Consider the following 14,600-nt stretch of genomic DNA (forward strand, 5'->3'; position numbering starts at 1 on the left):
ATGGACCTGACTGTACATTGGTTACCCGGAACATTTAAATATTACAAATATGGGGGGTATAAAAGAAATCAGGAAGGGGGCAAATACCTTTTCACACCAGTGTATGTTGTTATGTTCCACAATAATTTGTATTCTTCACTCTTAGATTGCCATTCACATGCAGTCACCTGATGAAAGCCAGGTCTGGGGCCCTGGCCAGTCCCTATGGGGCCTGATCGCTGAACATGTTTCTGAGTCAGAGCTGCCAAAGATCTACACCGCACTGGGCCATTCCTTGGTAGATGTGTACACGGACATGCGCACTGAGGTGAGAGAAGTTTTATAACCCCAGTGTTTGATGTCTTCTGTCTGCATACAGTACCACAACACCTGGTTTATAAGTTGGAAGGTCCCTCTTCACAGTCAGCAGATTGTTTCATCATTCATATGGTTTTATTTCTTCGAGGAATTCACGCTGGGTCTGTTTCTAGCAGGATTTAACAAAAGTACTACCACATCTTCTGCAAGAATTTCCTTTTGGGCAGAAGCAAATCAAAAAATTGCTCAGCTAAGCATTCCTAGCCAAACAATTTAAGGACTCTGGTTTAAGGCTGTGTAAGTAGGTTAGTTTTGCTGCATATATTCATTACTTACAATTCCCAGACTCCATAATAAAAGTGAAATGTGGGTTAGCTGGCACGGCGCCACAATGAGATCCAAATGTGAGCCAGACAGACTTCAATATTTATTCCAGAGCAGCTAAACTCTCAGACCTACAGGGACTTGAAATGGCTCACAACTCATTAAACAAGCACATTTAAAATCAAGACTGAGGTGAAAATGTTCATTAAAAGAGGAAAAGTTTTGAGAAGAGTCAAAGTGAAACATGTCAGGGAAGAAACTGTGACTTCCTGATACTCATTAATAAAAAACTGTGAAGAACTGAGAAATGTAATTATATATTTATTCAAATTGAAATATCTTATTCTAGCTTTCGTACTGTGGCTTGATGTGATACAACCATTGAACCAAAGCCGTGGTAAAACATATTTCTATTGTCTGTCCTTTTTTCTTTCTCAAATAATGAATTGTTAAAAAGCATTTTTTTTTTCTAATAAGTGCATCTGGCTCTGTGGACATTTTTGCCTCAGACATGTAGACCCCTGATTTGAGACAGCAGTGCACTCCATGAGATGGATAAAACCTGTGTCAAATCAACTCGTGGATCCATTCACTGTGGTGACGCTTGGGAAATAAGGGATCAGTGTACCTTCCAAAAAAAGTGCAAAGTCAGGCCATCATATGTCTTCTTTTTCCCTAAAAAACAACCAAACACCTCAATAAAGAAAATATAAAGAAAAATAAAGAACTGTAAAAATAATTTCTAATGAATGATCTATGATCAGCTGACTAAAGAAATAAGTGAAAGCTGAAACACTCAAATGACAGACCTCAGACAGACAGTCGTGCTTCTGCACTTAAGACCAAGTTTGGAGGCTTTCTTTTCACCACCTTCTGAGGGACAGAAATTTCTCACAATATGAGTCTCTTACCCTCCATCTCCCCTCCTGTCTTCCTTCTTTGTTTTGCCACTGTCCTACCTTTTTGACTCAGCATGCTTGGCTGTTTATTGTCTGGCCTCCTCCAGTTTCTGAGGTGTAACTGAGCAAGACAGTGAACCCAAACACCTTGCAGTGGCAGCTCTGCCACCATTTGGTGTGTGTTAATGAATGAATGAGAAACACTGCAAATGCTTTGTAGAGCCTCTGAGGTTAAAAGCCACTACTAAATGCAGACCATTTACTCTTTACCAGCTTCTTTCTTCTGCTTGTTTAGTACTAAAATCTTTCCATGTGTTGGTCAGCCCTCCTTTCCATGCCGTGCCCCAATGGTTCAGTCACTGCTTACACAAAAAAAAGAAAAAGAAACCACCTGGATGTAGTTTAACTCGGCTCTCGAGGCCTGCCATGTAGATTCTTACCACATATAATATTTGTAGCAGTTTCTATGTGAAATCCACACATGACAACTGTACGGCATGCAGGTATTCCTTCTCACTACTGCAAAATAATTCAGCATATGCACAACCCCACACACACACTATGTACACACAGAAAGAAGCTCAGTAAGCTGAGTCACTCAGGGGGTCGGTATAACAGGGTTAAAGAGGCTAATCCTCAACTGGTGATAAGACTGTTAGCTACATATAATTTGACTCGACTGTGTGTATGTGTGCGTCAGCTTATGATTGTGCGCCTGTACGCTTGCACGTGTATGTGTGTGTGACTTTGAGTATTGCTCTGATATTTCTTCATCTACAGTTCAGTGTGTCTGACTGTAAAGCCTCCAGGTGGAATAACAGACTTGAGGCTAAAAGCTCTGAGAATTTTTCAGGAAAAATGGAGCAGAGAGGGCCTTATCTGACTGTCACACAAGTACATTCAGGTTTTGATTCAGTCGTTACATTTACTTTAGGATGGATCACTTTCATTTTTCTCTCCACGGCTCTCTATATGTCTTTTCTTTCTCTTTTCTGTCTATGTTTCTCTTGCAGCCACATAATGGCTTCCATTCCTCAGTGAGCCACTGTGAAAAGTAATAGCAGATCTGCAGGTGTCTCCTCCATTCCTCAGCGCTGCCATTCCTCCCTCCATCAAGGCCCTCATTGTCTAAGGCGGCAGGATCAGAGAAAATATTAGACTCTCCCTATAAGGCCCGATCTCTCTCTGAACACTCACTTTCACTCTGTCTTTCTCTCTTTAAGCTGAAGGAAATCCATCCCCAAAGTTAAATATTTTCAAAAACCCAATTTAAGTAGTTCAGCATAACTGAAACGTTTCACCGGTGTTCCCTTGAAATAGCACTTGGATGAGATTGGCACCCTAACTGCTGAGGAAAAAGGGAAAAACATCCAGGGACAACTCATTAGCCAGTGAGCCATGAATCCTTTAATATAAACACCTCAACACCTAAAGGCACATGGCGGAAGCTAGTGTGTTTGTATGTGTTCACCATGATAGGGTGTAAATGCTGGCGTTACGAGAGGATGTGCACACACACACATACACATGCAAAGACCAGAAGTGCTATGTTTAATATCCTTCTTTTGAAGTAAAGTCTTTGCAACATGACAGAAATGATTGGCAAGCAACAGGTGTCGAGGTGCTAATGGGATCCAGACTTCACTGAGGCACGAGCATTCACATGCGCTACAAAGAATAAAAAGGTTCTTGGCCTCAAAATGAACAGAGCTGTTTGTCTAATTTACAGCCCAAGACATATAGTAGCCAGTGTGGTGTGAAAGCATGCTAACAGTGTATGTCGTTTTCAGATTTATATCGATTTTTTCTCCTTTGTCCCTGTGGATGTAGAAGTTGTATTTCTTCCTGTTCCAAGAAGACTGTCAACTGTGCACAACAGTTTACAGTAAACAAGCTCTTCTTGCATCAGTGACAGCCAAGAAAATGTCTGCTCCTTGTAGTATTTAGTATTTGCACTGTCAGTGGAAATATTTATCTGTCCCTCAGTTTAACAGATTCTTTTTTCAGTGTAGAACTTCTGAGTCACTGTAAGGGAAACTACTTGTATCCTTACATTGAGTAAATACTAGTAGATTACCTTTAAAGTAACTAGCAGGATATTTTTTGTATTTGTTAACCACTGCTTTCAATCTTAATAGTTCTATGAATACAAACGCTATGCTGTTATTTTCATATGAATCAGTATAGAATTATGGCTTACTCTTCTCACAGTTTATCTTTTTCATACATTGCTTTCATATTGCTGACCTGAAATAACTGTTATTGTTAAAAGAATTGCCTTCCAATCATCCTTAGGCAGGAAGCTTGCCAACAAAGTCAGTATCTGGAGCATACTCCATGTGGACTCAACTAATAACCAGCCAATTTACAAATCTGTGCATAAATTGTGTGTATGAATATTTCATGCTCAAATGTGATTTATCAGTATTATCCTACCTGAATTTGACCTAAGAACAAATTAAGGTAATTTAAACACAAGTCTTTAAAATTACTACTACTACTACTACTACTACTAATAATAATAATAATAATGATAATAATAATAATAATAATAATAATAATAATAATAATTACAATAGCTTTCATTAAAAATGAGGATTTTTCACTTGGATTTTTTTCCCTCCACATGTTTTTTTTTTTTTTGGTGGTCTTTTTCATTTCAACTTTCATGTCCAACCTTTTTTGAATTCTGCCACTTGTGAGCCTCTGTTATTTCAGTTTTCTTCTGCTTTCCAGCCTATTAGCTATGCAGGCTTCTGTCTTACATCATTGTCATCACCTTCTCTGCTTCACCTCCAGGTGGGTGTGGGCGTGTTGCAGTATGCAGATTGTAACTAGATTTCACAAACCTGTTGTTTCAAAATGAAATTGATTTACTAACTTATGCACAGTGGTAACAAAATAGGCCGAGGGGCGTTTCATAATTCTCATGGTAATTTTCCCTGCACACTTGTATTTTGCACCAATTACATTTCCATGTAGATATGAGTAAATGTGGGACTTTTTAAACACTTGTCTCACTGTGGTACCTTTTGCAGGCAGAGATGTGGCACAAGATGTGGCAGGAGAACCAGCGAAGTGGAAAGCACGGCGGTGGGGCAGCGACCCCGCTCCCACGTCTGCAGGGTGCCCCTCTAGTTGACCCCCCTGCTGTGAAAGAGCTTTTGAGAGCTGAGGTCAAGATGTTACTACAGACTCTCAGAGAGAAAGCCAGCAGGGCAGGAAGGTAGGTGTAACATCTCACATACTCAGATCAACACTGCTGGATATGCCTAATGAATTAGTTATGGCGCTTTTATTCATCAGTCTCTGCTACACCAGTCTCTGCTACAGCCTTGAAATGCACTTCAAAGTTTGGAGAATAACTTGATTTGTTATCTTGATAATATCACCATCTATCCACTCTAACTAGAGCCTGTCCCATCTATCATAGGGTGAGATGTGAGGGTACACCCTGGTCAGGTCACCAGTCTGTCCCAGGACTAAGTGACAATACACTGAACATTTTCTTAAGAAATTAAAACCTTTTATTAGTTTTTTTTTTATCCTGACTTTTTATGCCCATTTTATACATTTCTTTCTTTCCCCTGATCGTTTATGTCTTTCCTTTATTTACCAGCCATTAGGTGGGCTGATCAGATGAGTTAAGACCATGGTCTCACACGTTTTACGTCATTTCTCCCTCCTGACAAAAAGTACCATAAAATGCTATTTTGTGTTCCCATGTCGGTTACAAATGGCATGGGAAAGCAGAAGGACAAAGGTTTTTGGAGACGGGAACTGGTGTGGGAATTGAGGAACAATAGGACAATTATAGGAGCGAGACACAGTGATAGATAACTGCAAACACTAGACTCGCACTCAGTGCAAGCTCTGTCGAATTGCAGATATGTTTTACTTTAAATGGGAGCCAAATACTCCTCTTCAAAATCTTGTGAAAAGTTAGTATAGAATTGCAACAACTTTGAAGAAAAAGAAAGGCTGATTGAGATCCAGTGAAGGGCTCTCAGGGAGACAGCTTTGAGGCTTAGTAGTCTATATCTCCTTTATATGTCATCAGGGAGTTATAAGCTTCTCAAGAAGTAGTAATAAAACTTCCTAATTCCTGTTTTTTCATCTTTTTAAAAAAGTTTTACAGCTAATCGTACAATGCAGGTCAGAGATAAGCTTGTAGCAACTGGCAATTTAATGACATGCATTAAAATACTCTGGAGAATGTCATAAAACCATTGGCAGAGCAATATTAGTTACCAGCACTGCCCTGCATTCTCACATTAAGACATAATGGCTTTGTAGGGAGGTGTGTGTGAGAGACTGAGACTATGTATGTTTAAGGTAGCAACTACCCCAGCAACTTGCTGTTTGCAGCCAGGAATGCTGCCGCATGACTTCTCTGGTTTTGCTGAGGCCTTTTAGGACATAAGATGGATTGCTCTCCGCTTTGTGGCTTACCATTTATTGCCTGTCAATTTGTGCAGCCTGTTGTAGGCTGGAGGCAGCTTTTTATTCTGTGGGTTTCTGTGGACCTTTAAAAAGTCGTGAAAAGCCAATAATCAGAAATTTAGGCTTTAACTTGGACTTGATGAAAGGATTAAGAAGTTTAAGAAGTTTACTTTAAAAGTAAATAAAGTTTACTTGGTGTGGTAATTAAAAAAGACCCATAAAGACACCTTAAGAAAGACACCAGCAAAGGCCTGCCCTGTTAACAGTATAAGTATCACCAGTCCAGCCTGATTGCCACCCAGTCTGCACTAACAGCGCAGACTGGGTGGCAATCAGGTTGTCTTTTTTTTTTGTCTTTTTAAATATAGTTATTTGCGTTTGGGCTATTTGTGGGTATAAATTATGGGTTGATCTAATATTTTTTGTTTGTTTGTTTTTATTAATCGTGTCTTTCAATTGGTAAAAATGCCATAAATACTGACATTTCCCAAATCCAAAGAAATAAATGTTAGAAAAGTCCTTATTTTGTGTGTTTAGTAGTTAAAATTGCACCATGGAAATAGGTATTAAAATCTGACTTTTACTGTTTTATCACCTCTTTGCTGTCTATGTGTGATTGGCACACAGTTGACATACACAAGAAGTTGAATAATTTGCAGATATTTGATTAGACGAATTAAACTCTGTATAAAGTCTACGCTATATGGTCAAAGTACTGGGCCACCTACAGTTGTTAATCCAAAGGCATTAATATGGCTTTGGTCTCCCTGTTGCTGCTATAACACCTTCCACTCTTCTGAGAAGGTTTTCAATGAGATTTTGGAATGTGTCCGAGTTTTTGCCATTTATCCAGAAAAGTACTGTTCAACACAGCCTGGTTCAGTCTTGGTTCCAGTTCATCCTAAAGGTGCTTGTTAGGATTGAGGTCAGGGTTCTGTGCAGGCCAATCAAGTTCTTCCACACAAAACTCATCCAACCATGGATGTTACTTTGTGCACTGGAGCATGCTGGGGCGGAAAATGGCCTTTCCCAAACTGTTAAAGCTGGAAGCATAGAATTGTCCAAGATGTCTGAAGCATTAAAAATTTCCTTTACTGGAACTAAAGGCCTCAGCACAGCTCCAGAAAAACAACCCAATTAAAGGTATTTATATCCCGACCATATGAAATTATGAAAATGACTACTGTACATCGTGTTTTCAATATGAACATGAAACTAGTATTAAACCCACTCCTTCTCCACCAAACTTTACAGTCAGGCAGGTAAAGTTTTTTTTGGCATTACATGCTGCCTGATAGAAATGTGTGATTTCACCACTTCACAGAACACATTTCCACTGCTCTCAAGCTCAGTGGCCGCATCCTGCACACCACTCAAATCAAATCAAAATCAAATCACTTTTATTGTCACATCACATGTTCAGGTACACTGGTACAGTACATGCAAGTGAAATTCTTGTGTGCGAGCTTCGCAAGCAACAGAGTTGTGCAAAAATACAATAAAATAACTCCATTTCAATGCTAACATTGTGCTTGGTAATGTAAAGCCTAGAAACCAGTGCCATGAGGCTTCCAGCACACAGTTTGTGTACTGAAAGTTTGTGTGCTTCCAGCACATGTTAGATTGTGATTGTGAGGAGGTTCAGAGCTCTGCAGTTACAGAGTCAGCAGAGAGTTGGCGACTTTTACTCACTATACACCTCAGCACTCAGCGACCCCGCTCTGCAACTTTACATGGTCATTCACTTCATGGGCGAGTTGCTGTGGCTCCTAAACGCTTCCACTTTGCTGTAATACTACTTACAGTTGATGGTGGAATATCTAGGAGGGAAGATATTTCACAAACTGACTAACTGTTGCAGCGGTGACATCCTATTACAGCACCATGCTCGAATTCATTCATCCATTAGTTGAGAAATATTTCAGTCTTGATCAAAGTTAACCAACAGACCAGCACTGCCCTCCGCTGACTGGCTGTTTTTAAATTTTTTTATTTAAGACTTCCCCCTCCACAGTCTCCTACTGAATGTAGTCCGTGGATCAAAAGAAATATAAAATGTTACACTGGTGCGTGTTATGACAGCTCAGTTGACAGGGATTTATTTTGAAGCAATCTTAAAGGGATTTTTTTTTACAGATGGTAGCAAGGCCTGATGTTTAAGCTGACAATCCAATATCCATAAGGCTACAGGTCTGATGCCCAGAACAGCACAGTGTCTTATTAACGTGTCACTGAGCAAGACACAAACTGAAGCCTCGCTCACTTGCACAACACAAGTCACTCTTGTAAAGTGCTCTAGTTTGGATGTAAATGGATTATAAAAAGTACCATTCAGACCGAGAAACGAAGCCTATTGTTATTGGCTGGGAGGGAATAGTGCCAAAAAAAGGCATTGGTGCCACACAGACTGTGCCAGCACAAATCGCCTTTTCTCTTTGAAGTTGGCTTCTGTGTAGTTGTTGACCTTGATGCATGGTACTGTGTGTGTGATCCAGGTCTTTGATCGTTCAATTAGGCTAAGTCCCAAGTGCATATCGGCTGAATGGCTTTCAGGAATAAGCCTAACACACACTTCTCGCTGATACCACTTTCACTGTAGAGCTCGACAACCATCTGTTTAATTTAACATGCTCTGTTGGCGTTAAAATTGAGAATCCATACATCAAGGTGTGGACCTCTCATACAAAATTTTTGTACCTTTAAAAAAAAAAAAAAAAAAAAGGTTTACTAGACATTTACCTGACACGACTGGTTTCAGCAATAGTTGCTGACGCAGTCGGTGCTGCATTTTTCTGTGTTTGAGTCGTTTGTATGAGGCTGTGGGGGTGGGTGTGGGTGTGTGCCTTGTAAAGCTGACTGATTTATCTTGTAGGCTTCCTCCTGTGTGGTCCTGATGTTCCTACCATTCAATCTCTTACACATACACAAACACACATAGATGCATATCGTTGCCAGATTCGCATAAAAACATGCATTTTCTATCGCGCAGTGACTGTGAAATTAAGCAGAACGGACCAGACAGAGAGCCACCTCACCTGCAGCTGCCCCTGTGGTTTGGCTTTCTCCATGAGTGAAGAAGATTTAATGCTGCTGCTGTATAACCTTTCTGCTTTGAGATATATATGCTTTTTAAAGATAACCTGTGGACATGTTTTAAAATTTTAATTCAATAAGAAGAGATCATTTGGAGTAGCAGAACATGATTTATTGATATACAGAATTCAGTTAAGCTATTTGGCAATTAGATTTCAAAGACCCATCATAGCAGAACAGCGTCCCACCAGTGATAGGAAGTAGGGCAGGACCCCCTGGAGGGTGGTGATGGTGAAGATGAATGTTTGGATGGCGCTCTGAGTGACTCGGGTGCTGTGGAGATGGGGAAGAAGTGGGTTGCGTGAATGAAAGTCTGAAAGAGAGAATGACAGAAGAGCACTGAGGTTTAAATTAAACAGATTGGAAGCTGATTGGGTTGAAGCTGGCAGGCAAGAAGATGATTGGACTAGAACAGTGATGTCAGCATAGAGTTTTAAGAGCCTGTGGAAGTGGGACTGATACAAAGAATAGACTGGCAGGCAAAAACCACCAGTGCAGATGAGTGCTTACAGATCTTTCTTACTGAACTTATGCTTATGCTTCATTATATTCTTAACACCAAACAGCACATTCTACCACAACTTTTCTCACTTTTCCAACCAGTATTACTGCAGTGTAGCTGTAATGCCGCTGAAATCATTAGCAGATCATATGAAAAAGTGCAAAGTGCTTGGATACATTTTCAGCCTCTTTTAGGCAACGCAAAGGATTAAACCACTGTGGAAAACTGCAGAAAAGCAAAAGCTCAATCTGTGGCTCTTTTGTATTAGAGATGTTGAGGAGCTCCTGCATCGGTACAAACCTGAGACTCTAAACTACGCCCTCGGCCACCGAGACAGATGTTACACTAATTGCACCAACCCTGAAGATACTGACAGTGGAAGCAGGTTAGCAAGAGCCCAGGCTTGCTTAATTTACTGAGATTATGCAGAACTTGATCAAGTCTTGTAATCTTCTGTCTTCAATTCCCACCTGACCCTCTTTAGGCCAGACTCCCGCTGTTCAGTCCAGTCCAGAGCTGAAGATGAGATCGAAGCAGTGAGAGGAAAGCTTAATGTCACCGAGATAGACCAAGTGGTTGATCGACTCAGGTGAGTTTTAGCCATGTTAAGGATTTTAAAAGCCTTAAAGTAGTATTTGAATCAACTTTGAACTGGGTCATTTGTACCAAAGGGAATATTATCATCTGAATGTACAGATGTGCACTACTTTCAGACCTTTATTTGTTAAGTTTTTAAATCCCTCAGCTTTTCTGTTTGTGCGTCATTTGAAGTGTTCACATGTGGTTGTTGTTTGAAGCTGCAGCAGTCTTCACCATACTTGGCACCAAATAGCAGATAGATGGACTTAGTGACAGTCTGTTAAAGCTAAGAAGCTGAGGGCAAGGCATCAAAACCTGAAACTTGAGGCTCGAAACAACGCTGAATGTTGCTGGGTATCTGTGGTATGTGTAAGTAAGCAACATTGATGTCACAAGTTCTCAAAGTTCCAGAGCTAAAAGAAAAACAAAACAACAGAAAATCTTTTAATGCTAGTGAAATGATTTTTTTAAAAGAGGCTCAGTGCTTGCTGTGAATCCACAAAGTCTGCCCTTCAGGGTCGAATGATTAGAATTTATTTACAAATCCGGCAGTATTGCCCTAATACATCCAGATTTTAATAAGCAAATACATTATCACACCTTCCTTTAAAGAACCTTTATTATTGTACTTAAAACACTTGCAGTGTTGTCATTCATTACTTTTTTGTATCAATATAACATATTGGTATTTGGATTGTGTTGTTCGGAGAAAGCACCGGTTGTATCGATCAGTCTTCTGTGAAATCAAACCAGTCTGTATGCTCTGTTTGTTTATTGTGACCCCTAAAATCTTTTTCCGTACCCCCTTATATATGACCCTGTAGTGCACCATCTATACACACCCAACTTAGTGGAATAACGTAAGGGCATACATGCGGTCCAAACTGGGAAAGAGCACAGTTCACACTGGTACAATAGTTAAAGAATGAACTCTTGTCCTGGTTTTTGTAATACAGTCTAGCAGCGACACATCTTGCATATAATTTTTTTTGTGACTGACTCATTCATATTTGGTCTTTGTAACTCTGAAAGTCAGAGTTTCTCTGAGCCCTCTCATTTTCCCCTTAATTTCCCCCTCAGCCTTCCTCTGTGGCTTTTGTCATTGCCCTGCCTCCTTCACGCTCCATCCCTCCGTTCCTTCCTCCACCCCTCACTCTGAGGCCCACGGGGCAAAGCAGTCGCTGGAGCTACCTTAGAAAAACGCCTCCCTCCCTCTCTCTCTTTCTCCCATTTCCTGCCTAGACCAGAACAAAAGGCCCCATTGTCAATAAATGGATCCCAGACCCGACCAGAGCCAGCAGAAGATTCTTTTTCATTTGAAAGAAGTGAATAAAATCTACTACGGTTATGTAACCGGAGAAGGGCAAAGATAGGGAGGGAAAAGAAAAATAGGACACTGTTTCCTCTGTACCGTATGAAAACTGCAGAGGATAAACTCTGAGCAGTGCACCTATTCTGTTGTCGCTGCCTGTGTGTGCTTTTCCATCCTATTGAAACTGATATTTATCTGTCAGTCTGTCTGTCTATCCATCCATGCAGAGCTGTCCTAATAGGGGAATGTGAAGAACTGACCAGACTGGTGAAGCATTTAAAGGTAAGAAGATCAGGATGGAACAGCCACCTATCAAATGAATGCTTACTCAACCTTTTTTTTTGTTAGTTGCCAGTGCAACACTGATGAAAATCCTACAGTTATTTACAGGTGACTACACCAAAACAGCTGTGAATTTTACACATCAAAACAATCCACGAATTATGAGCATCGCGAAGGACTGTGAGGCCTGAATAATATGTGCTTTATCAATATGTAGCATAATCTGTTGAGTAGGGTTTTTCTTCAGGTGTAATTTTTCCTCTTAATCCCCAAACTGAGGGTTTACCTTCATCCAAAGTTTCTTCAGCTACAGAGAAAGAATCTACATACAAAATAGCATTTTTAGCATTTAGCATTTTTCGAGCTTGAGTTGTTTGATGCATGTTCATCGTTTCCATTACACTGACTTCCTCGTACGTCAGCATATTTTTAGCCTGAAAGACAAAAGGTATGTTTTTCCCTCTTAGTTTCAGTCCCTTAGGCAGTCCTGCTAATTCTCTTTTTGGCGCTGAAGCCCAGCCAAGGCGAACATTTTCACAAATCAACATGCATGCACGCTCACAATTGCCTACCTACAAAGCCTCAGTCTGAACTTGTATTTTCCATTTTTCCAGCCAAGAGTAAGATCAATCTCCTCCCAATCAATCAAACGGCATATAAAGACATTTTCACACACACACACACGCACATGCACACACACACACACACACACACACACACACACACACACACACACACACACACACACACACACACACAAAACCCAGACCACTCGATCTAACTACACATGTACGTTATCACAGAAACAGAGTGAGTTTAGTCAGATGTAGGACTTTTCTGCTGCCCAGATGTGGAAGTTATCTCTCTGTACACTCCTTTTGTGTCTGACCATCTACAAGTGTTACATTGCCAACAGCTTCTCTTGGAAATATTAGAAACCTAAGCAAAGAACAGACACTCAAGTTCACTGCATGTTTCCAAGGACCCAGCAGTGGATGAAGTGTTGTTGTGCCTGAAGCACGAACAGCTTCTTAAATTACTCAAACGCTCTTGTGAGGCGAAGATGCCATTAAAAAGATAAACAAAGCGGGAAAGATACACAATGTTGAAACCCTCTTTGAGCTTTTTATTGTTGACAAGGTAAAACCCCGTGTAGGAGAGTAAAGATAAAGAGGAAACGTGACCCAAGCATGTGTTAGCTTTAAGAGCCTGACGGTGGGAAGTTAATTGTAACCACTTTCTTTGTCTGTCTTAGATCTCATTTAAAAGAGATTGCGATCAGTGCCAGTAAGGAAATTGTTTCCTTAAGCAAGTGTCTGCTGTCTGATGTGCGATTGGCATGAACTCGCTGTGCATGTTCAGTCACAGATGTGGGGACCGTGTTGGCCTTACATTGTGCAAGTCATCATTACCTTATTAAGAGCGAGCGCTTCAGATCTTGGAGCGATACTCTACACTGGCCTCAGGATCTTCTGTGTGACTTGTTAGTTTATTAACAATTCTACAATCTCACCACATCTGAGGCGGTCATAAAGGAATCGACAGTGAAGCTTTAGAAGTAGTTCAGAGACTTGTGTATATTTTTCTTTAAATCACCAATTCTCTTTCTGTGTGTTTTTCAAGGGGAATTCAGATTCTGCTCCAAATTGGAAGAAGTTATGGAGAGGCAGAGCTAATCAGGAAAACATTTGAATGTTCAAGTCACAGTTTTAGATCATAATTGTTAACCCCTGTTTTGTTCCAAGGGCTGCTTTTAATTTCTACATTTTTGGGGGGGCTTTTTCTTGTTTACGTAATCAACCACATGTTCTAAATGCTACGCCTGTCAGCCAGTAAGCTTTTTACCACGCACAGCTGAGGTTTCTATTGATTTAGAGTTATTCAGTGCAGTTAAATTATATTGTTTTTAAAACAGCTATTAAACAAAGGCATATCAGGCATATAGGGATTGTTACAGTATGAGCTAATTGCTTTTTTAGTGCTGGATGTAGCGGCCAATCATAAAATGGTCCTAAACACAGTCATAATGACCCATTTTCTCTTAGCAGGAGGGAGAGATAGTGACTTGGGCCAGCACCAAACAAACAACTCTTAATGACAGTAGTTAGGAGGAACTCACACATGTATACACACACCTCTACTGATCCCTGTTTGAGTGTATTGAGCATAAAACCGTAGTATCCCATTACACTTGAGCTGTAGAAAATATGTAAAAAAAACATCCTTACGTACCTTAAGTAAAGACCGCTCTGTCAGCACAGGTTTACACGCAATTTTACATAATCTGTTAATAAGTGAACTTTTTCTTTTTAAACCAGAGGAATGGACACTAACTGGTAATTAGGAATCATCATCATGACTCTCTTCACAGCTTTATTACTTATTAGGTCATTGATCTCTTCCATCACAGTCTGACTTTGGCTACACTTTGAGCTTTACACAAAATTACTGAAACTTATTTGTTCATAATAAATACAGGAGTACGTCTCAGTGGAGCCTCTGATATGTAGTCTAAACATCGCAGTCAGCTTTAACTCACTGCTGTCATAGGACTGGAGTCTGCCAGTGATTTCATGATTTATATGATTTTTATTTAAACTGATGGACTGATCTTTGTTTGTGCTATCAGAGGTGCTGCTGGCTTTTAACTTACATTTTATTTTACTTTATTTTATTCATGTTTTTTTCTATTGAATTGCTAGCAGCCCTGCTCTAACTCAAAGCTGCCTTACACCCCACCCTACACACCTGGCTTCTAAAATCAACATAATATAGCCCCATCTCAGAGATAAACGAGCACATCACAGTGCAACAGCTAGAGTATTATTACTTCTGTATGGTGATGCATTTCTGACAATACTGACTTTAT

General features: G+C 40.2%; 1 protein-coding gene across 1 annotated transcript in view; it reads left to right on the forward strand.

Annotated features, from left to right (window-relative positions):
• ccdc24 (coiled-coil domain containing 24) overlaps window positions 1–14,600 on the forward strand; it is a 20,812-nt gene continuing 6,212 nt past the window's right edge. Inside the window, 7 exon segments of the mRNA XM_063460870.1 lie at window positions 1–12; window positions 146–307; window positions 4,559–4,746; window positions 9,827–9,943; window positions 10,043–10,151; window positions 11,218–11,306; window positions 11,677–11,731. Of these exon segments, the coding sequence (XP_063316940.1) occupies window positions 1–12; window positions 146–307; window positions 4,559–4,746; window positions 9,827–9,943; window positions 10,043–10,151; window positions 11,218–11,306; window positions 11,677–11,731 (732 nt within the window).

The sequence above is a fragment of the Pelmatolapia mariae genome, linkage group LG18 (assembly GCF_036321145.2).
Source record: "Pelmatolapia mariae isolate MD_Pm_ZW linkage group LG18, Pm_UMD_F_2, whole genome shotgun sequence".
Lineage (NCBI taxonomy): Eukaryota > Metazoa > Chordata > Actinopteri > Cichliformes > Cichlidae > Pelmatolapia > Pelmatolapia mariae.